Source organism: Cupressus sempervirens, chromosome 7, assembly GCF_028749045.1.
Source record: "Cupressus sempervirens isolate cs-2001-9-10 chromosome 7, ASM2874904v1, whole genome shotgun sequence".
In the NCBI taxonomy this organism is placed as follows: domain Eukaryota; kingdom Viridiplantae; phylum Streptophyta; class Pinopsida; order Cupressales; family Cupressaceae; genus Cupressus; species Cupressus sempervirens.
The window spans coordinates 779809051-779833490 of NC_143124.1; the positions used below are offsets into that span (position 1 = coordinate 779809051).

Here is a 24440-nt window from a genome sequence, read left to right on the forward strand (position 1 = left end):
CTCTGATTAGGTTTCCATTTGAATGGCACCCATTTTGGCTTTGAGAATCTATGGTTTGACGAGTCTTACCGCTGCTCTGGAAAGCCACTACCATCTCTGATCCCCCAAATACCAACATACATTGACCGATTTCGAAATCCCTTTTACAGATTGGGTGCTTGAAACTAGTGATTCCATTGCCATTGACAATTTGCAAAGTTGCCCATTGCAGAGCCAGCAAAATTTACGGAGCACGTTTTCATCTTAACTCAGTTGATTATATTATTATTATCTTATTGATACTATTATAATTATATTCATTGAGCTAATATAATTATATATTTATTATATAAACTAATATATAATTAACTATAAGAGATATTTATTATAATAATATAATATAATTAATAGGGCCACATTTGAAGAGTGGTGGCCCTTGGTGGAGGGGCACCACTGAGAAGTGTATAGGGAGAGTGAAAGCTCCCTCTCTTGGTACTTATTGAATATACACACAGAAAAAGCAACATGGTGTAGCAACATCCCTCAGATTAATATGGGATCCAAACATTTGGTTTCACCATGCAAGAGTGGATTGCTTGAGGGCAAGCAATCTCTAGGAAGGGAGGACTAAAATGTCCCCTTATTGGGACATTAGAAGTCAATTAAATGATTAAGTTTTAAGTTATCAAATTATATCAAATTTAATGACAACTCCATTTAATTCTTTAATACAATATTAAAATGACTTTAATGGAGCTTAGTGAAACTTACTAAAGTTGTTTTAGTTTAAAGGAGAAAATAAAGAGACAAAGAAATGGAATATAAATGGGAAGAGAGAAAACGAAGAGTCACAGGGATGTGCTATAAAAGAACATTGAGAGGCACAATCTGGATATTTTTGTATATGCTTGGTTTATTCTTTTCTCTCGAAGATTTTGGCAGCTTCTAGCTTTCAGTTCTGAAATCCGAGTACAGAAATTTAAAAACTTCAAAATTTCTTGGTGAATTGGACAGAAATCCAATTCATTTCTTTAGTGGATTTGTGACAGAGTTCATAGATGGGCAAATTTGTGAAGTCTTCATCTGAAGAAAAACTTGAAGCAATAAAAGTATTTCATATCCATTTGGAAAACGAGGTTGTAATGATTTATATTTTTTGATGGCAATATTCTAATTTAATTTCAGATCTCTATTTCAGTCTAATATTATATGATCTTTATTATAATGTGTTGGATGAATAAAATCATTTTGCATGCAAATTGTTAATTTAAATTCCTATGGTACAATTGGAAAAATCTGGAACAAATATCCATACATCTAAAAAGCAGGACAATAAACAAATATGTACCTCAATTGGACATTAAATGAGTGAGAGCAAGTCCATCAAAATTGAATGCTGAAATCAGAACACAAAATCTTGCAGGCAAATATTTCCTAAGCCATTTGATGAAATCATCACAATACGCTATCTCCCAAATGATGACATTTTTCTGAGTTTATACATGTAATTTGCTGAAAAAAATACATTTCAAAAAACTGGCACTGAAAAATGCTTCCATGCAAAGAGAAAAATGTCTAAATAGTTGCAGAGATGGGGACATCACAGGCTATAAAGAAAATTGTATTTTTAGAAAAGGAAGCAAAATAAGAAGTTATCAGAGCGTCTACATCTAGAAAAAAGGACCATAAACAAATATGCAAACCAATTGGACTTCAGATGAGTGAGAGCAAGTCCATCAAAATTGAATGCTGAAATCAAAACACAAAATCTTGCAGGCAAATATTTCCTGAGGCATTTGATGACACCATCATGATACCATGCCTCCCAAACGATAATAATGTGTGCTAATATCAGCAGAATTGCATGGCAGTGTTGCTTGGCTTAATGATGTCAGGGTGCGGATGCATCATGATGGCCAGGCCTTATAATGTCTTGATGATGTATCACAGGATTGTTGATGAGGAGCTAACATTGAGTCCATGGTGATGAAGAGGCAAGAGTGCAAACATGGTAGATGTCACCATGCTATTGACTTAGCGAGAGAATGTTCTGGTGGGGATGATTTTATGACCAATCAATAATCAGCTATGACCAATCAATAATCAGCCGCCTATTGTTTTCCAAACAAAAAGTTGTTATGCTGGTGGCGACAGGTAACAACATTGAGTTGTCTGCGTTGAGTTTGTCAGTCGCTATTAACATTACAGAAGATGTAAAACAAATAATGATTGTGGTGGATGTAGAATTTGACTGGACAGCAATGTAGTGGCAGAGGCATCAGCATACAGTCGTATGAAAATTCATAATCATCCTCAAGAATCATGGATGCTCACTGCTACGTATAACTAGTTACCAACACATATATATTGAATTTTGAGAACCTCATAACTTGGCCTCTATGCATTCAATTTAAACAAACAGAAATGACTTTTAACTTCTCAGAAGCTCTGCATACAATGGGATTCCGCCAACAATGCCACTAGCAGAAAGTTCCACAGAAGAGTTTGAAAACCCTTAATCTAGAGGATGAAAAGGAAACCTTAACCCTTAGATAGGAAGATTTCTCTAATATCAATAGATAGGAATCAAGCTTCGCAACAGTCAAAGAAAAAATCACAACAATAGAGCAACAATAATATCTGCAAAAACATTACAGATTTGATTGACTTGAATGGCAAAATTAAATAAGATATATAGTCAACTGATATACCAAAGTTCCAAAAGTGAGAAAATATTCCAACATCTCACTTGAAAGTCAAATTGAAAACGGTTTCAATAAATAGCTAACTTAGACTAAAATCCTAGTCCTAAGTTCCTAACAACTTGAATTTTAGTTTATTTTACCCTTTTACTTTGTTTACATAGGATAGTAAAAATGATCACTAATAAAAATCACAACATGAGAAAGTAAAAAATAATCACTAATAAAAATTACAACATAGGAAAGCAAAACTAATCCTATGTATAGTCCCATGTACCCAAGGAATGCCCATCTATTAAAAATTCAGTTCTAATAGTCCCTCCCTCTATTTGCTTTTTACATTTTACCAGTCCATTAGTCTCTGCTATTACAGTATCAGTGCAGAACACAGTTTAAATCCCTTCTGTATGGTGCGTAGACATCAAAATAAAAATATAACATAACGCTAAAGTAGTCTGTGATTATTTATAACTTCCATTAAAATGCTGGTAAACGAGTCAAAAAGACTAAAATATTCAATTTTCAATACTAACAAGTTTTAAAATGTCAATACCATAAACATAAGCTACATTTAGTGATTGAGAAACCAACATGCTTTTTGAATAAATTGTTATTTTGAATTAAAATAAATCCTGAAATAAGCACAGATTTGACAAATAATTCTGGAGTTTGACCACCAATAAGAACTAAAAACAGTAAGCTTGGAATTTTTCATTCAAAATTGTATTCTAGATGAACATTGAATAGCAATCATGCAAGTGGTGGGGATTTTGAGAATTACTTTTCAAATCTGCCAAGAGGATCTCTGGAAGGATTGGAGGAATGATGCAGAGGGGCAACGTGTCAGGCCCTTCTTGTGATTATGAAAAAAAGGGTTTGGAGGAAAGTCATCAAAAAAGATACTGACAAATAGAAAGCTAAAAAGAGTGAAATCAACATATGCACAGAAGCAATGGAGGTGAGCCATTGCCCTTGAACTGGGCAGCAAACAAATTAGAAGACAATATTTTGATGCTTGAAAATAGGGAGCTTATCAGTAAATTTCTGGAAGTACAATTGATGCAAAAGCATCTGGGGATTTCAGTAATCAGTATTGACTAAAAATAATTTTTCTATCTGTGCTTGAATCTAAGGACCCAAGCCGCCTATGTTGCAGAAAATCTCTAGGAATTCACTTTTAAGCATTTAAATATTATATCACGGGTAATTCAACATGAAGGTTACAAATAACATCCTAGAAAATGTGCCACAGCACCTATGAGACATCATACATATCAAGTTACATGTAAAAGGCATTTTGGACTGGTCCAGATCAAAGTTGGAAAATGGAATGCTACATTTGCGTATTGAAGAAGGTACCTCATCTAGCCATGCCAATGGATGAGAATCTCCTTAGTGGGGGTGTGTTTACAACATTGACTCATTTTCATTCTTGGCAGGTAGGATTCCACTTTGGATGGGCCTGAAAATCCCCATCCCATTTCTAACACAAAATAAGTAATTGTGTGGTCCAAAGGCGTGGCAAGCCAAGAACATTTCTGTTTTTATTGGTTAACAATATAAGATTGGTGCAAGTGGAAGGAAGAAAAGGATCAGTCCAAGACAAATCATTCCTTGTCGTTACTTATAGTCTTTTATATAATCGCTGTCAATAAAGTAATTTCAGATCAGCCCCCAAACAGAAATTATCTTCTCTATGATGGCAGCCAAGAAGGAGAACCACAATCTGCATTAGTTAACTAGCTAATGACAAATTAAGTTGAAGGAAGAGGCAAAAATTAGACAATGATTGCAAAGGTTGTGAAAGTTGAGATACGACTTCTCAATTAACATCTCACAATTGGCATTTAAGGATAATAGAAAGTTCTACCAAAAGCATCAAAGTATTTTAGCAATCTTGTTTCATATTCACAGCACTCAAGGAGCTCTACTATAAGAAGTGTGCACAAATATAGTGCAATAATCAGACACAGTGCCATAGTTTATAGCAAGGATATAAAGGTTAATCAGATACAGCTATTTGATTGACGCATAGCCTCTCATATCTCCATGAACATAAGGTCTTAATCTGAAACAGCAATAGCTCATATTTCATTCATATTCAATAGCTCGGATTCCATTCATATTCAATAGCTCATATTCCATTCATATTCAAGATATTTATCATAACAGATTTCATTGACAAACTAATTCAAGATTCAGATCAGAACGTGGCACCATTCTTAACTTCATTGCTTCTATATGTATGTGTATGTATATTTGTGTATATCTGCATATGTATAAGGAATCAATCATCATAATCATCATCAAGATAGATCCATTTCACCAAGTAAATCATCACAGTATAGGTTTCATGTTATAATCAGTATCTAAATCTATCCGTGTGAAGGCAAATTCTAAGAATTCCTTTAAGGGACATTACAAGTAATATCAAAGAGAGCAAACCTGCCAAGCTGTGAAGGTTTACGAGTGAGAGAGATAATAAGGTACCATTACATGGGGTTAAGGAAAAATTGGTAGCCTACCCAAGCCCTGGAAGATAGACAATGTTCAAATCCTTATCAAGAAATAGCAAACAAGGAGAGACAACCGTGGTGGAAAAATGAGATTTCAATGAACATTTGGATCAATTCATGGCAAAGCAGTGGACCACTCAACAACAGATGACACAATTATTAGACATGTTGACTCAAACCATAATAAAAACTAATAACTAAGTTACCGGTTCTAATCTAGACGTGGATGCAGGCATGAACCCAATATGTAGATACTTGAATTTTTTTGGGGGGGATTTTGGATGCATTTGGTGTTAGAAATTTGTTCAGCGCTCCCCTCGAGATTCGTGACAAGGGCTTAACCACCTCCTATGTACTATAAGTTGAGTGGTTGTATCAGGCATTGACAAATCGATCTTTTGGTGCAACAGCAACCCCATTCTAACAAGTGGTATCAGAGCTTGGTCACAAGTTTGAATTCTCAAACCCTTGGGTAACTTTGAGGGGGAGATTGTTAGAAATTTGTTCAGCGCTTCCCTCGGGATTCGTGACAAGGGCTTAACTGCCTCCTATGTACTATAAGTTGAGTGGTTGTATCAAGCATTGATAGATCGGTCTTTTGGTGCAACGGCAACCCCATTCTAACATTTGGGTACATGTCTGTGTATATTATATATATATAAGAAATATCAGTCTACAACATCAAACATGTCGTCAAGATATATATATTATTTAGAAAGAGCTCAGATTTATTTTAGCTCCAGTGGCTGGACACGTGCTACCTTGGAGGACTTTGCATGTCATCATTTGTGTCCAATTCACCAGCTCACAAAGACCCATTCTTGGTAGTGCTTGCCTTAGGTGAACATTCTACACTACAAGCAACGCACAACTAGTGTAAACCCCATCGGTACAAAGCTTAGTATAGCAGCCAATGCGATTGCCACTACAGTCATCATACGAGCCTTGCTCGGTTTATTTGCACCGAGCTTATTTCCCACTCTTGTTGAAGCTCCACACCCAGCAATGATGAAAATATATAAAGTAGAGTTGTCATCTAGATGAAAATTACCACCAAAGTTGTTGTTGCTTTGGGATTCAACAATAGTCCGCAGAGAAGAATCATGAACTCGTACCACCACCACTCTAAGCACACCAATGCACAATTGGGGATTGCCATTCTTGGAAACAACATCCACCCTTTCAAGCATTCTCTCATTATAGGGGGTGCATGTGCTCCTGGAGTGCATTTGGGTGCATCCCACCTCCGCATCCATGCCCGAATGCACCCACATCCAAAGATAAGGAGGATGCACGAAACCATATAAAAATCATAACAAATAGGATGGCAATAATGGAGGCAACGATGGAAATGGAGACCACTCAATCAACAATAGAACTCCAAATTGTTGTATCCCTACAATAAGTTCTAGACCAACGATACCTAATTTTCCACCAAAATTGGAACATCAAGAAGACAATGAAACCAAATTGGTGGAGTTACAAGATTAGTTTTACCAAGATCGGATAGATGGAGGATTACAAACAGAGATGTCCCTCAAAGACTGCATGGATCTAAGAATGAGGCACTTACCCAAGAAGGGTAATAAACACCATCACTTAGATCTAAGGAGAAAGATTCGTAAGCTTAATTTTCCATACTTTGATAGTTCAAGGAAGTCTACAACACGTGCTTAGGTTCAAAAAGTGGATACATAATCCCAACTCATTCCAGTGCCAAAGGAAGAAGCAATCAAGTATGCTGCCCTAAATCTCAACAGGGTGGCTCATGAATAGTGGCATCATAGCATGATCGCCATGGGCCATGCACAAATTACCCTAATGGCGTTCACGAAGAAACTAAAAGAAATATGTGAGAACAAGGATCACGAGTTTCATTTCAAGGAATTCGCACAATTAATGTAATGGGGAACAATTGATGAATATGTTGCAAACTTCCAAAAACATTCCATGTTGATAGCTGAAATTTCTGAAAGGAGGATGTTTGTCTTATTTATGGATACGCTAATGGAATGCCTTAGGGTTTGGGTCAAAGCTCTCAACCCTAGCACACTTCAAGAAGCCAATAAGAAGGCTAGAGATATGAAGTCAAGTGCATCAAAGAACAAGAAGGCATCAAAGGGATCATAATTTGAAAAGGGCAAAGCAAAACAACCTTTCCAAAAGGAATGGCCAAAAAGTAACAATACACATGAAGAAACTAGGAAAGAACTAAGAAAGAAGAAACTTTGTTTTACATGCAAAGAACCTTGGGAGCCAACACATAGATTCCTAGGCAAAGGGAAGGTTCATTTTATCGAGGTACTACCTGATAATGATTACAAAGACAAATCTGATCAAGGTAGGGAACAAGATGAAACGGACTAAGAACTATTGTTGGAAAAGAATCCTCCACATAAAGATAAAAAGGGTGGGGTGATTGCCACTATTACTAGTATTCCAAGATTCAACCCTTTTGAGGTTTGTGGTGTATTGCAAGGAAAAAAGATAGTGTTGCTTATTAACAATGGAGCAACTCGTAACTTTAGTGATTCAGCCTTGGTCACCAAGAAGGGCCTACAAACAATTAAGAATCAAGAATTTAGTGTGATGATGGCCAATGGCTACCAAATGTCTTGCTCAGTTGACACAAGTGCCACAATTGAACATCACAAATTCACAATTGATGACTATACAACCACCTATGATTTTTATGATGTGTAGTTGGGTGATAAAAATTCTATACTTAGTATCTAATCGTTGAACTTAGTATCTGATCGTTGATGTCCATTGGTAAGTATTCACAAAGTTTTCAAACCATGGAACTCAAATTTAAAGTAAACAACAGCGAGATGGTATTTAGGGGATGCATGAGTTGTATCAGCCAAGAAGATGGAATGTATATTTAGGCATGGAGATTTTGCTTGGGCCCCACACAATATCTTGTTTCATCCAAAATCAATGAGCAGCAAACACAAGTATTATCATGATGACTCGTAAACCATCTTGGAAAGGCATAGTCTAGTTTTTGGGGGCATAACACCTAGAAGGCAAGCGAATTGAGGCTTTGACACATCATCAAATTAGAAGAAGGTGCAACAATAGTCATTACTACACCATATAGACACCCCAAGAAGTTTAAGGATGGGATTGAAAAATCTATCAAAGAATTACTTGAAATGGAAAATATAAGAGCAAACTCAAGTGAATTTCCATCTTCCATAGTGTTGGTAAAGAAAAAGATGGAACTCTCTGAATGTGCATTGACTACTGAGCCTTATACAAACAGACAATCAAAAATAGGTATTCCATAACTAGGAACGATGAGCTATTGGATGAATTGCACGAGGCAGTTTATTTCTCAAAAATAGACTTAAGTTCAGCTTACCACCAAATAAGAGTTTGGAAGCAAGACATTCACAAGACTGCTTTTCAATGGCATTTTGTCAATATGAGTTTTTGGTTATGCCTTCGGCTTGATCATTGCAAAAGCTATAATTCAATCTTGTATAAATCACATATTCAATAAGCAACTGATAAAATTCTTCCGAACATTCTTATATATAACAAGGCATGGCAAGAGCATTTAAATCACTTGGATGAAGTTTTGGGAATAATGGAAGAACAATCATTATATGCAAAAGCATTTAAATGTGAGTTTGGTATAGCTGAAATTATATACTTGAGCCATATCATTAGTGAAAAAGTGGTTCAAGTGTATCAAAGAAGATTCAAGCCATACTACATTGGCCTCCACCAAAGGCCCTTAATTACATGGTTATTGTGGGTTGTGTAGCTATTATAGGAGGTTTGTTAAAGGATTTTCCCAACTTGGGGCTCCCTTAACAAGTCTAACCAAGAAAGGAGCATTTAAATGGACAAATGAAGCACAACAGGTGTTTGATAAATTGAGGGAGATCAGAAGCTACTGTCTAGTTCCTTACCTACCAAATTTTAATCAGCCCTTTGTCCTTGAATGTGATTATCAATAGAAGGAATTGGCACAGTCTTCGTGTGAAATGGGCATCCTATTGCTTTTGAAGGTAGGGAGTTGAAAGACAATGAAAGATTGTAATCTGCATGCGACAAGGAAATGCTTGTCGTAATGCACGCATGGACCAAGTCTCGACAATATCTAGTTGGTGGAAAGTTTGTAATGACAACGGATCATAATGGTTTGAAATATTTCTTGAAGCAAAAAGATCATAATGAACAGCAGCAAAAGTGAGTGTGGAAGATCCAAGCATACAATATTGATATTGAATATGAAAAGGGAAAGAGAAATGTGGTGGTTGATGCACTATCCCATAAGAAAATAATTTGTTCCTTATCCAAGATTTCAATGGATTGGAAGGCATGCCTACTAGTGGAATATTCAAAGAACACATTTGCAAACAAACTAATGAAGGGTTGTGTTGGTTCCCAAATCAACAAATTGGAAAATTCGATGAGTATGCCTTACTCAACTGCTCTTCAAGCTCTGCAGAACCTAGGCAAGTGAACCTATTCACCAAGTCTTCTAGTTGATGCTTTTTGTAGCAGATAGTATTTTCTATCTTCTGCTTCCAGTTTCTACTTCAAAGTGGCATATATTTGAAATAGAATGATTTATTTACTGAATACTTTATTGCTTTTAAATTGTATTGAATTCTTGACTTTCTATCTCCGATCACTTCTTGAATTAATTTGTTCTCTGAATTACTTTGTTATTCTTTATTTTTTATTGTTTATAATATATATAATAAATCTATTACGTTAAGAATTGGACCGGTGCTTTCTCTTCCCTTGGGCTGTGCCTATAACTTTATGAAACGATTTTTATACTCACCACTTGGACAAATCCATCAGTTTATCCAACCTTCAATATTACTCCACTTCCTCGCCACAATAATTTGTCTAACTGAATTTAACTTCTACTAGAAAAGACCAATTGGACAAGACTCGTAAGGATATGATAGTCTCAAATGAACCCTGTTTATTCAAACTGTTATAACAAATAATAATTTTTTCACAAGAAAGTTTAAGATAGCCTTCACTTGCTTGAAATGAAACCACAAATATCAGATATAAATCAAAAGAATCATCCACGACACAATTGAGAAAGAAGGGTACTGATATTATATTACTTCAAAAGAAACTGTTGTCCATACTGAAATATAAAAAGTTCTAATTGTTACATTTTGTTCATGCTTTACAAAAATGTTCTTCCTTATATATGGAAGGTACGAGTCTTTTGGCCAAAAGGCATATCTTTTAACAAAAGAGAACATAATCCTAGCAAACAACTAATTATCTCTTATGAAAACATTAACTAATCCTAAATGATCAGTGTATTCTTGAGCCTTGTAGACATTAGTGTTCATGAAGAAGTGTCCCATCATATACTCCTGCCTATAGAGCTTATCTGTGGCCCTGGTAACATAAAGTGTCATATCATCTTCATCATGCAATCCTGCCATAATCTTTGAGAAATACTGAATAAAATTGTCCTTCCATTGCTCTAAGGAAACAGGTACTCCATCTTCCAATATTGGTGGAATCACATATGCCTCTCGACCTTCTGATTGCCTCATATCTTATTTCAATTCTTCATAGAAATTATAGTATTTTCCCAGTAATTCATCACCTTTTGCAAGATCCTCGGAGGATAAAGAGTGTTTCTTTCCTAACTTTTCTATCAATCTGTCCTTTAATCGGACATGCTCTTCTTGAGCCTTAAAGGTACCTGAATAAGTTCTCCAAAAGTCTACCGCTCACACTTCTCTTTCAATGATTTGAGGAACATTTCCCTTTTGAGAAGCCATTTCCTGCAATCGCTGTTTCTCTATCTCAGAAGTTTCATACAAAGCTTTATGATTACCTATTTCTCTGACCTGCAACTCCACCTGTGCTTGATACAATTGAGCAACATTCAGATTTAACAGAGCAGTCTCTCTAGGATCAGTTTTTCCTGCTTGTTGGATCATTTAAATTTTAATGTTCAAAAGACTCTTTGGTATTAACCAAGATAGGTCTCCTATCTCTAGGATATATGGCCCACTGCAATAATAACTTTTGATCTGTGTCATAGCCTGACCCTGTATATATGCATCAACGTCCTCTGGTAATATTATTTTCTCGGGATCCAATTGTTTGGCAAAAATCTCAAAACTCATTGCTGACTTCATATCCATCCTTGATAAATAATAAGTCCTGCCTCTTGTAGAAGTTTTCTCCCCTTTGTGGGGTCATTTCATGCATTTCAGCTTCTATTTCAGTTTGAAGTTCCCCTAACAAATCTTCCTTATTCATGGTGCTACCCAGCCTTTCTCTCAACAATCCTCCTTTGTACTGGTATAGAAAGGTCTTGAATTCAGGAGTATTGATAAAATCATGATCTGATATTAAAGATTTCAAAATCGAGAATTCTTTCATTTGCAATCTTATATGTTTGGGCATGTACCAACATGATTTCATCAGGGAAATCTTCATTTGTTCCCAATGGTGGCATGAGGTCATCACTGCATCACAAATTTGTAGTTGATCCTGGTGACAGTGGGCTAAGGGTGTGACCGCCCTATTATCCTTCGGTTTATCTCCAATGACCTGAAAGGGAACTCCGTCAAGACTTTCCTCACAATGTTCTAGCATCTTCTCTGCCTTAATCACAGGGTTTTCAATTCCTTTCAATACTTGCATGTTGATTCCGTTCCTGAAAACCTTCCACTTGTATGCTTCCATGACTTTGTCATAAAGATCCCCCTTTTTTATACCTGCTTCCCTCTCCATATTCTGATTAGGTCATTAATCAGCCTTGGACTACGTTCAAATACCTTTAGTTTCTGAGATGCTTTAGCCCACTGAATATATCCTCCAGGGTCAACATTTGTCCTTGGGCTATCAGTTGACATATGCTAATAGTCCAGCTTTCCATTGAACAGATCATAACTCCTGTTTTTAACTAAATTCACCAAACATCCAGGAATTGTAGACCATTTCTTGTGTGATCTTAAATGCAATGTACTAGAAACAAAGAGTTGTTTGATGATTTCAAGGTAAGCAACCCTGTCAGGAACAGTTCTAGGCAAAACATAAGGACATCCTTCGAATCCATAAACTCTTATCTGTGTATGATCTTTAAAACAATACCAGTCACCCCAATTATGATCCAGAGCACACTGTTCTTTGAACTCTTTACGTCTGAGAAGCCTTTTTATACCGGGTGACAATGAATAATTGTGAGGGTGGCCCAGTAATTTATACAGTGGTTTCACAAGGTGGTCTTCAAAGCACAAATATTGGCAAGAGGCATTCCTCTGATCCCAAATGGACAACCACAGTTGCAGGGGCTTGTGGAAACCAATCCTTATCATATTACAATATCAACAACTCTCTACCCATAACACTATTTCTTGACAAATGCAGAGAAACATGTGCACAAACAGCAAGTAGTATTTGAAATTCATTTTTCCAGGGTCACTCTTTATTTATTCAAGGCAGTGATTTATTTGATCAGTGAGATAAGAGGCATAATCAAAGGCATGAGGATCCTTTGACTGCACATCTATAGCTAGAACCATAGCTGCTATACTCATCAATGGGGAGCATCTATCCCAAGGACTTGTCCTATTGTGTAGTATGCATACTTAATATAAGAATAGAATAGGTTCGCAACATACAGAGGCTTGACCTTATCTTCAAACACATAGAGGCCTTTTTATTTCTCGATCTATAGATTGGCCACCTCCAACATATATATGTGCTCTCAAGGGAAAAATAATCCTCTTTATGTACATCAATATGACCCTTACAATCCCATTCTAAGTTGAATACTCGCTCAATGTACTCCTTTTTTATAGGCAACATGGGATTCCCCTTGTAATCATATGTTGTTCCAATTTTGAGATCATATTTGTCAACAAGGGCTTGCATGAGTTCCACGTTCACAAATTCAATCGGAACCACCAATTTTCCCAAATTCAATTGCCAAGGATTACTAATGGGTTCAGCTCGATCCTTTCTTTTGTAATGAAACATAAACAAATTGTATCCTCTTTCTACTATCCAAATGTCACTAAGGTCTTTGAATTTATCATCTAACTCCTCTTCCCCAAGTTTAAGTTATTTTGATCTTTGGCCAAAGGCAAGAAATTGATCTAACAAGTCCTGGTTCAATGGCCTTCCCTCCCTTCTATGTTGTTTTGGCTTTACTTCTTCCCCATTATCTAGCTTGGGAGGATCTCTTTTCTTCTTGGCCCTAGATTTCTTAGAACATGTAGCTTCCATGACAAATAATGGAATTCAACCAGAAGGAAATTGAAAACCTACTTGGTCTCACTAGTTCGTGTCGAGCTAGTCAACTAATCTTTATCAGACCCCTTCATGATCAGCACTGAATTTCACCTTCAATCTTTAGAACAAGTCAATTTATTTCTTCACAATCTCATACAAAGGAGTTACTGCTAAGGTCATAAATGCCCATATTTTCAAATATCTATGTTAATGTGACCCCCATCATCGTCATGATTCGCGGCAAATAGGCTTTTTCTCAGTTTTGAAAAAACACAACCTATAGCTTCTTTGATATCTCTCCTCCCAATGAATCATTGATGAGAATGATCAATAACTTCCTCTAAAATGCCCCTCTCGAAGCAGTATCTACCCTCAAACAATCCCTTTAATGCTTCATTTATGCTTATGTTTCATCGATAGAATAAGAATGCAATATATCACTATCTCCCTTATTGATAAACCCTTCCTCCGCTAAGAACATAAGATGTTTTATTGATGCTTCCTTTCCCTCGATTGGCTCATTTTCGATGGAGTAATTAGGCTATTTCCTCGACATGAATCTTGTCAATGGGCTTCCAATTTCGTATAAACAATTTTCATCTTATTTGATATCATAGGCTTCATCAATAAAAATTGTTGGCAAGACTAGCTAAAGTGTTTATTGATATAATGTATCTTTACTAATGCCCTTTTCTTCTTAGTAAAGACCAATAGTTGCCTTATCAAAATAGTGTCTGACTATTCAAAATTTTCGATGAAAGGGAAAGACCACCTCTTTGAAATATATCTTTTTGTTGTAATTGCCTATTTCTTACTCCCTTTCTTTTGCCTTATCGATGTTTGTATTTCATTGATAAAAATTTTGATAAAGAGATGGAGACCTTTATCGATATTTGTCTATCAATAAGAATTCCTCTTCGCTAAGTCCCCAAAATGTTTTATCAAAAACCATGTTTGGTCAATAAGTCTTTTTGATGAAACACTAATGTCATTTTCAATGACACAAATCCTTTTTGATTTCTTTCCTCAATAGACCTACCTCTTTGACAAAACAGCAGACATGCCTTTCCAATACGTTATTTTCTCAATGGGACTTCCTTTTCGATGGAGGACACTCAGCCTTGTTAGATCTCTTAATTTCATCAAAATGCTTCCTTTGATAAGACCTATGTGAATTTTCGTCGATGAGGACCTATGCTTGTCATAGCTTGTTTATTAATGTACTCCCTTATACTTCAACAATGAAATTGGTTTCGATCATAGTAACACATGGACGCGTCCGCCCCCTTTTTGCCCCATGCACCACGGACTTGGGGACTTCGTTCCTCCATCCCCAACGGTGCCACTAGATTCCACCACCTCCGTTGAGGATGGGGGACGTCCCGATGTTAACTATTTGCTGATTTGACTATTTATGTTCAATGTTTGATGTTCTAGTTCAATGCAATGTTCAAGTATTTACTCTTTTACATCTTTATATCTTATATTGCAATACATCTTTTCATAACTAGCATTTTAAGTACCATATGTATAGTATATACAAGCCCCCTGGTCCCCCGCCGACATCCCCAAATTAAGGCCCCTCTGTCCCCCCATCCCGGAATCTTGCCCCCCGTCCCCCAAGGCGGTGTAACTATGGTTTCAATATAACTCTACTTTTTGACATAACATTTTCCTATTTGCTAGAAATTACAGTCTCATCAAAAGCCATCTTTTCGATATAACCGCATATATTCCTTTAAAATTGCTACTAGATGCTTTATCTCGCTCTTTGCATGTCTCTACAAATTTTGATGCTTGTAACATTTTGTGTAATTTGTAACTTGGTACTAAAACATAACATAATTAAAATAAATATGCTTCACATTATTTACTAAATACTCTCTGTCTCTTGAACACCTTTGGATGTATAGGTGCTTATGGGTAAAAGTAGGCATTTTATCTTTGGATCAAGGTTACTGTGTGAGTCGAAACTTTTACAAGAAAACTTCAGTGGGTTCAACAAAAGCTTGGTGATGATTAACAAGCTTACTAGAGAAAGTTATATGGGGTATCCAATGGTATCTTTTAATCAAAATTATGCCAAAATTTTAAGGTTCCAAAAGTTTGAATTTAAGACAATCAATTAAGGTTGTTATGCTATTCATTTATTAGAAGGCCCAAACATTTTTTTAGTGCTAGAATCAAAATTAAAGGAAATCTTGAGAGTTGTCCATAAGACACTATTGGCGAGACATTTGGGATATTTTAAAACATACAAGCAAGTTAGAAAGGGCCTCAAAAATGATGTCCTTTACTTTGTTAGAAAATGTAGTACTTGTCAATAAACAAGGCATGGCATGCCTTCCCATCAAGCCTATTCAATCTCTTCCCATTCTGCAGCAAAATTGGGAAAGCGTCTCAATATATTTTGTCACCGGACTCCCTAAGCTCCATGGAAAAGATTATATCTATGAAGTCGTTGATAGGATACCCAACTGTGCACACTTTTTGAAATCTCTCTCAGGTACAAAGCACTAGAAGTGGCGGAATTGTTCTTAAAGGAAGTATCCAGGCATCACAGACTTCCAAAAAATATGATGAGTGACTATGAATGCAGATTTCTTACCATTTTTTGGATCAAGTTAACACCAACAATTAAATCAAAAACTGTGAACAAATGGATCAAAGGCTACTCATGGAATTGTGGTAGGACAGCAAAAGACATTGGGATTAAATAGTTTCACTAAGGAGAATATTTCAATAGCACTACTTCTCACAAATCTATTTCGATGGCACCCTTCAAGGTAGTATATGTATTATGGATATGATGTGATATCCTTCGTAGACATGGCCTTTGGAGAAAGTAACGCACCTAAAGCCAAAGAATGGGTGCAAGAGTGTCAAGAATATTCTTAAGTCCCTAAAGAATAATTTACAACAGGCCAAGATCAACAAAGATTTATACAAACAAACATTGTGTTGGGCATTTTTTTTTAGATAGGGGATTTGGTTTATCTCTACTTACAATGATATAGACAATCATCCCTAAAGAAGAGCGACGTTGAGGAGTTGAAGCCCCAATTCTATGGGCCTTATGAGGTAGCCAGACAAATAGGAGTAATGGCATAAAAATCAGAGCTGCTAAAGAACAGAAAAATACATAATGTATTCCATGTATCATGCCTCAAAAGGGCCTTCAAATAACAAGTTACTGCCTCCACGAAATTTCCAACCTTGGCTGAGTAAGTCAAGTTGGTTTTGGTCCACAATGAAGTTATAGACATAAGGGAGAAGAAGTTGAGGAGTAGAATCATCAAAGGATACCTTATCAAATGGAAGATTTTACCTACGGAAGACACCAAGTGGGAGAATGAACAAATCCTCCAACATCCAAATCTACAATTCCAAGGAGGGGAGACTGTAATAACCCCATGCAATTCCAAGGAGGGGAGACTGTAATAACCCCATACTGTTTCTGACACAAAATAAGTAATTGCATGGTCCAAAGGCATGGCCAGAAAAGGCCATTTCCATATTGATTAGTTAACCACATAAGATTGATGCAAATGGAAGAAAGAAACAGACCAGTCCAATACATAGATCACTCCTGACCGCTGTCCATTGTCTTCTACATAATTGCTGTCATGGAAGTAATTATACATCAACCCCTGGACAAAAATTATCTTCTCTTTTATCGCTGCCAAGGAGTGTCACAATCTGCAATAACTAACTAACTAATGACAAATTAAGTTTAAGGAAGAGGCACAAATTAGACAATGGTTGCAAATTAGACATTTTCTCCTTTTGCTTTCTCTCTTTCATCCTGATGATGGATCGCATAGTGTGATCCTAAACGTTGATGAAAAAATTCTCACACAACCAATTCCAGAAGCAGTAATTGAAAAATTCTCATGGATTGTGGAAACTCACTCACTATGGTTGTGAAAGTTGAGACAACTTCTCACATCATATCTCATTATGGGATATTTAAGTATCACAATTTCTACCAAAAGCATCAAAGTATTTTTTCAATCTAGTTTCATATTCACAGCCCTCAAGAAGCCCTACCACAACAAGAAGTGTGCACAAGTAGAGAGCAATTATCAGACACAGCACTTTAGTTTATAGCAGGGATATAAAGGTTAATCGAGCACAACAATTCAATTGAGGCATAGCCTCTCATATATCCATTGCATGAATATATAGTCTCTGAAACAGCGATTGCTTGCATTCCATTCATATTCAAGATACTTGTCATAACAGATTTCATTGAGAATAATTCAATATTCAGGTAAGATACTTATATATATATATATATATATATATATATATAAGGAATCAATCATCATAACCATTGTTAGGATTGAACTGTTTCATTAAGCAAATCAAAGGTGGCATCATAGTATTGGTTTCATGCTATTATTGATATCTTAATCTATTCATTTGAAAGCAAATTCCAAGTATCCCTTTAAGGGACATTACAGAGCCAAACTTGGGAATGCTCTCTTGATTTTGGAATCCCAATTATTGGAGGAGAAAACCTATAAACAATTCCTGAAGATTGAAAGAAAGGTTAACTTCCAGAAAGAATCAGTAGGAGTAGAAGAAATGATGTTCTTTATTTGCAGGTTGCTAGGAAGCTCAATTAATTGTTGAGTTGCAAGGGGAATCTCTATGAAAATTTTCCCAAAGTTGAATAGTGGTGCTGCATGTCATTCTGCGTGTCTTAGTATTTGGGTATCAAGGAAAGGCTTAAGTTAACATACAGAGACAATGAATGTAGTAGCTTGTGATGGGAATAATTGATTAAATTCCTTACTCCTTGCAAAAACTCTGTCAAAATTCTAAAGAAATGTGTAATATATATGAAAATTCAAATTTCTGGAGTAAATGAAAAGCTAAATTTGTATTTGGGAGTTAAAATCCTTCTAAACTTAAAGAAGTAATTTTCATGTGGTAGAATCTTGGCTTTGATAAGCTAAATCTTATCTTTTTTAGAAAATCTTGCTGTTCGCATGAATCTGAAATGTTGCATGTAACAATATTGGAATTATTTTTAACATCTGTAGGTGTGTCGTAGGTGTTTGCTAAAAAAAATGGCTGCAGTTCATTTGACCTCTTATTTTTGGCTACATCAAAAATTATCCCTTAGAGAGCTTATTGAAGGACACAGAGCAACTTGAAAATCTGCTCACGTCCACGAAGGTACTTTAAAGTATCTTTTGGCTGATGAAAATGACTGTGAAAGGATTTTCTACAGAGGCCCATGGTTCTTTAAGAATGCAGTTTTATTCATGGACCACTAGTACCTTGGATCTAAACCAAGCAGGAAAATGCCACCAAAAGCCCTCATTTGGATCTGATTGTACATTTTGGCACATGAATTCTGAATAGACTGTCTTTTGTGAATATCAATATTGACAATTTTATCAGTAGATCAATTCTAGCATCCAAGTTCACAAGAGGCAGAGGGGTGTCCAAATATGCAAGTATACGAGTAATCTGGAACTGGATTGCTTCCTTCCAAGAGCATTAAGCTACAATCTGGCAGCATTGAAAGGGTGAAATAGATGGACAACAAATGTATTCCCTGAAGTTGTGAATCCTGCCATGAGTTTGACCAGCAGGTCCATAATGCCTATCTATCCCGAATAGCAGAGATGCCTCTAGAGACACAAAAGCCAAAAAGGAAAAAAATGTAGGTAAAAAAAGGAGGATGCTAAGAGCCGAAAAATGAAGTATAATGGGAATGAAATTTGAGAAAAAGGAAAGGCCACTAAAGAAATAAACTTTGAGAGACACGGTGAAGTAAATCAAGTAACGGAAAATAAATAAATTATTCAGACAAGATGGACAAAAGTTCAATTACACAAAATGAGAAAGCAAAGTGGGTTTGCTAGAGAGGGAATACATTTGCAATTCTACAAGAGGACTTTGTCACAGAAATTCATGATTAGTCAATTAAGAAAGTAAATTCTGAGAATACTGCAATACAAGAGTACACTCAAATCGAAGCTAAAAAAAAGCAGAAAAAGAGGATATAAATCTACAAAGAAGAACCCAACCCTGTGTAAGTCATTGAGAGGACACTAGAGCATGACACCCAGAGACTAATTTTCATCTTTAGGGAAAGAAAAGAACAGTCAACACTTGGGAAGAGATTCCCAAAGATATACAAGACGAAACAACACTGAAGAATAAATAAAAAGGGAAACCTTGGTCTGGGTTTGCCTCAAGTTCTCAATTTAGCCTTGAAAATGCTATGAGAAACTATAATGTGAAAAATCCTTGATATGGAATGGCTTGGGAGGAAAACAATGAAGAGCAAGGTCTGGAATGCACTAAAGATGACGAATCATGAGACAGCTTTGAGAATGAGATGCAATGTAAAAAACAAGAAAGCTGGGAATAGCAGAAAAGTGCTTTTTTAAACACCATGCAAAGCTCAAAGTAAAGAAAAACTCGGATACAATGTGAAAAGCAAAGTAAGTCTTGCATGAAATACAAAAAGCGTGCAAACCCTTAGTTTAAATTTTTCAAATATGATTTTGAGTAAGAAAATCTATAGCTTCAATTTAAGTATTAGAAATATGATAAATATGTTCGCAGTGGGTCAGCGTCCCTCGTGGGGTTCGCGACATGGCTTAACCGTGTCTCCTGTGGTTCTATGAGACTATCGGTTGTATTGGGCATTGACAGGTCGATCTTTTGGTGCAACGGCAACCCTAGCCTTTCTAACAAAATACCTATTGCTAGTATATTACTTACCCTTTATTCAAAAAGAAAAAAGAAAAAACTCATTCAAAATAATTGACTCGAATTTATTCAGACACACAGGTTTTGTGGCCCAGCTGGTAATCCTAGGAGCATGCATAGAAGCAGCTGGCAGCTACATCATGTTGTGTTATATCATTCAGACTCAGTTTATGTTTCAATCTCAAGTCTGTTTATCCAATCTCATAATTTTCCATGCATTCTCTTTACTCGTCCTATTCACCAGATGCTTTTTTAATCTGTTAACTTGGTAGAACAATCAATACTCTCTTTGGCGGGATCTTGAAATTAATGGAGGAAAAATAGCAGTGTATCAGCCCCTGTTATTATTTGTACCTAATCTATTCAGAAACAGTCGGCCAGTATATCAATCCCTATCATTCTTGGATTGTTGGATTAATCTGCATAAATCTGGCTGTACGTCAAGTTCTCCTAAGTCTTGCAATGTTTCTATGTGATCATTTGCAAAGGGACCCTTAACTCCATTTTCTTATCAAAAAATTGTCATAACTACCACAGTCTCAAATAATAATGCCTGAAAGACAAGTAATACCTGTATTTTGTTCTCTATTTTTTCTAATCATTTACTTACACTGCAGTGGTGTATTAAAAAGGATATTTAAAAAAATCAAATGAGAAAGCTAGCATTACAAATTTGCAACATCTTCAATGCCCGACCATATTCTAGTTGCCACAGATATGTACTGAAGGGGCTAATAATATATTAGTTTCTTTCGAAATAATACTAGTATATTGGTTTATTTCCATTTTTTGCTTAGTAATTTAGTCAGAACATATTGATCTACAGAGTCAGAATATAATATATTATTTCCATCTTCAGAGCTTTTCGTTTGTCTCTAGGTTCAGAAAGCCTTAAGAGCTATTGAGATATCGGTTGTTTTTCTTTGCTACAGTGGCAGATAGAGTGTATTTACCTGTGCAGATGTGGACAGGAATCTGAGTGATTTGTCTGAAACGTGAGATGTTATTTTCACAATTGCAATTGAAGGTATCTTGTACAGAAGTTGCCCCGAAAACCATACGAGAGAGATGGGGTTCAGATGCCATCTTCAGATATGTCATTTATGGACTAGGAAAGCAACCCATTAAACGCTTCACCATCAAAGGATGGGAACAAAGGTGCTAGGATTTGTGAGGGGCATACAGCAAGTACTCCTGCATCTTCCAGAATATTGGAAGGCACTGAAATTGCAAAAAGAAGTACAAAAATGATGGCGCGCATGAACTTTCTATTTTATTTTTGTAAAAATATTATACTTTACCCATACCCTTACCAAGTGGTAAAAGTGAGCAGTCCCAAAGAGGAGCCCTAGATTCAAATCCCCAAGGAAAATGATGAAGTGTTGAAACTGGTGAAGAAAACATATCCAACTCCCCGGGTGACAAACAGACAAGACCAGATGCAAGTACCGAGGGACTTTGACTGAAAAGACACCCCTTTCTAGTGGCATCTGAGCTGAAATTTCCCAATATAAAGACCATTTACCAAATCACAAAAGAAAGCAAATACGGGAGCCCAAGGGATTGTTTTGTACTGCTTATGGGAAGATTCAAGCATTACCCACGTTGAAAACTCGTTTTAATGTGGCCCATACATAATCCACACCCGACACCTAATCAAATACGGCCCATAACCTCACCCAAGATATAATAATCAAAAACAGATTGATTTTCAATTAGAGGAACATACTAAAACCAATTTTGGGTGTACCATTACCTTACCCGTAGTTGCTGTGGAATTTAGGTGCAATTGCAGTCATCTTTACAGGATTTCTGCTAAATCGGGCAATGCATTAAAAGCTTTAGACTACATGAGGCTATCGGTCTAGCCAACACGTACCACGCACGTCTTTAATCCAAGACGAATTCATAGAATACCATCCTAAATATTCCATTCCAAGTCTAATTAAGATGCCAAAGTTCAAACCCGATGGACTGCCCGCGGATGCATGTCTCCATTTGGCAAGCGCTATGGCTACTCTCTTTCAATATTCCAACCGTGAACGGTAACTACCAAATCAAATCTAACTTTCAAATTATTAATGTGGAAATCAATATAACACTCAGCCAAACCCCTTCTTTCAAAAATATTGAGTTCTGATGAGATCATCTTGTTCATACCTGAGAGGAGTTGGGGCATTCATGCATGACTGTATCATGGCCTTTATGCGTTGGGACTGTTCGCTGCCTGCCCCAGATGAGGCTTTTGCAGGTTTTGCATTTTTCCTCCTCACTACGCTTTTCTTTTTAGGCTGAACTTTGCCCTTGGCGGTTGCAGCTCCTCTAGTTAACAGAGTTGGCTGATTCAATGGCTGCAACAGAGACGAGGTTAAATAATTCAGAGAGTTTTTTGCAGCAATTGAGACGTACTTCCTCCGTAAGGATTCCATGGATTATACAGGAGACTCAGACCATGCTGATCAACTCTAAATTAGTTTTTTCTACTAGGTAAAGTACATCCGGTCATTTCATAAATCATGTGTATGGTTTTTTTCCCTTTGTTTTTTTTTTAAATGTGTTGATGTTTTACAAGTAGAACTCAAAAATGATCAAGTTTCTTGTCGTCTCACTCTCCATATTTTTTTTGATGAATAGTCCTTTTCAATTAATAAAATTACTAAGATTACAATTCACAAAAAAAGTCTGGATAGAGGATCACCCCGCGAATGAGTTCAATCGGTCTCACTCTCCATATTTTGATTTTTGATTGTACTTCTTTTTCAACCTTTTTTGGGCTTTTGAAGAACTAGGAAGTACTATTGGTTAAGTAGTTAATTTTAATTTTGTATGTAAATGTAATTATTATTATTAGTCCTTGCCTTTAAAAAGGCAGAGACTATTGTTTTCGGCTCACTTAAAAACATTAGTCGTCGATTGATATGGCAGGAAAAGATAACATATCATATAGTTCATACTATGTCGTATGTCTTATTTCCAATTTTTGAGGATTTTTTGCTTTTTTCCTATTGGGAGGTTGATTTTTCCCAGTGCTTTAATTTTTTTTGTGTATTGAAAATTAACAAAAAAGAGGCATGGAAAAGAGATGCGGCCAAATTTCGAGGCTAGAATAGCTATCATGCTTGTGCACAATTTTGAGGGTAAAAGAGTTGTCACGCTTGTGCAGAGGACAAGGTTACATACTTCAATAATTATTGTCATCGTAATGACTGTTAACTGCACCATTAAATCGTTGGCTTGGCTTCCATGGATGCAAGGGGTTAAATATTAGATGTGCCTTTAATTGCCGGTTGCCGGTTCTAGAGCATTCAATGGTGATTTGCAAGGTTTTGTTGTCATCTGTGAAGAGCAAGCGAAAGGTAAATTTTTTCGGTATCTGTCATTCCGTTTGGCAGCTTTTGTGAATTTGATGCAATGAGGAGGTCAGGGTTTGGACTCTCGTAGTCTTCATAGAGCAGGTTAGAATTTCATGTTAGCTAATTAAATTTCTCCTCAGCTCTTTTGCTTTGAAGGTAAGTCGAATGGTAGTTTAGCATTTATAAAGGTTTCATTTTTTCTAAGTGTTTGTTGCTTCAAATTGAGTTTATTTTCTTTTAAATAGGAATGCCCTCTTTTATCTTCATATTCAAATTGCATCTGGTTTTGAGACATCAATGCCCTTGTCACGCTATTTTAGATTTAAGAATGAAGACTATTTTCGCCATTTATAGGACGATGTGTAATTTATTTGTTTGTTTTCTCAAACCCCTCTTATAATTTTGTTGCTTATTTAATCTTTGATACTTGATATTTGTTATCTGAACGAGTCATAGCGACTAATAATGTCATTAGTGACCCCCTCCATTTCAGCGTCGAAATGTAATACTCTGTGATTCTTTCAAATATCTCCAATACTTGATCTTACTCTCTTTGGGTTTTTATTCAACTCTTAGGGTATTGTTTTAGTTTATTGAGCACATGTCTTGGTTGTCCATGTGGCTATTGTATTTTTCCCTCCTTTGTAGTCTTTTGTAGAATTCTATCAATTCCTAAGACCTTCAATTCCAAACTAGTGCGCTCTCAAGTCCCATTGACCTGCTTTTGGTCATCTATGGACATTTATAAAATTTATGATTTCTTTTCCTTATCAAGATGATTAGATTAATACTAAATAGTTTCTTTAGAGTGTATAGGAACAGCTTGTAAAGAAAATCTCCATGAGCCACATCTTTACAATTAAATAACTCCCTAAAGCTCTGATGTGCTCTTAAGCAGTCCT

General features: G+C 36.2%; 1 protein-coding gene across 3 annotated transcripts in view; it reads right to left on the reverse strand.

The window, feature by feature from the left end:
* Nucleotides 1–22717, reverse strand: part of LOC149549650 (uncharacterized) — a 52778-nt gene extending 30061 nt beyond the window's left edge. For all 3 annotated transcript variants that reach the window (XR_016354130.1, XR_016354129.1, XM_089792957.1), the window contains exon 1: nucleotides 22346–22717. Coding sequence is in view for 1 of the 3 variants with exons in the window: in XM_089792957.1 (XP_089649083.1) it covers nucleotides 22346–22614 (269 nt within the window). In the remaining 2 variants the exon portion in view is untranslated. The remainder of the gene's footprint in view (nucleotides 1–22345) is intronic.
* Between the last annotated feature and the right edge of the window lie 1723 nt (nucleotides 22718–24440).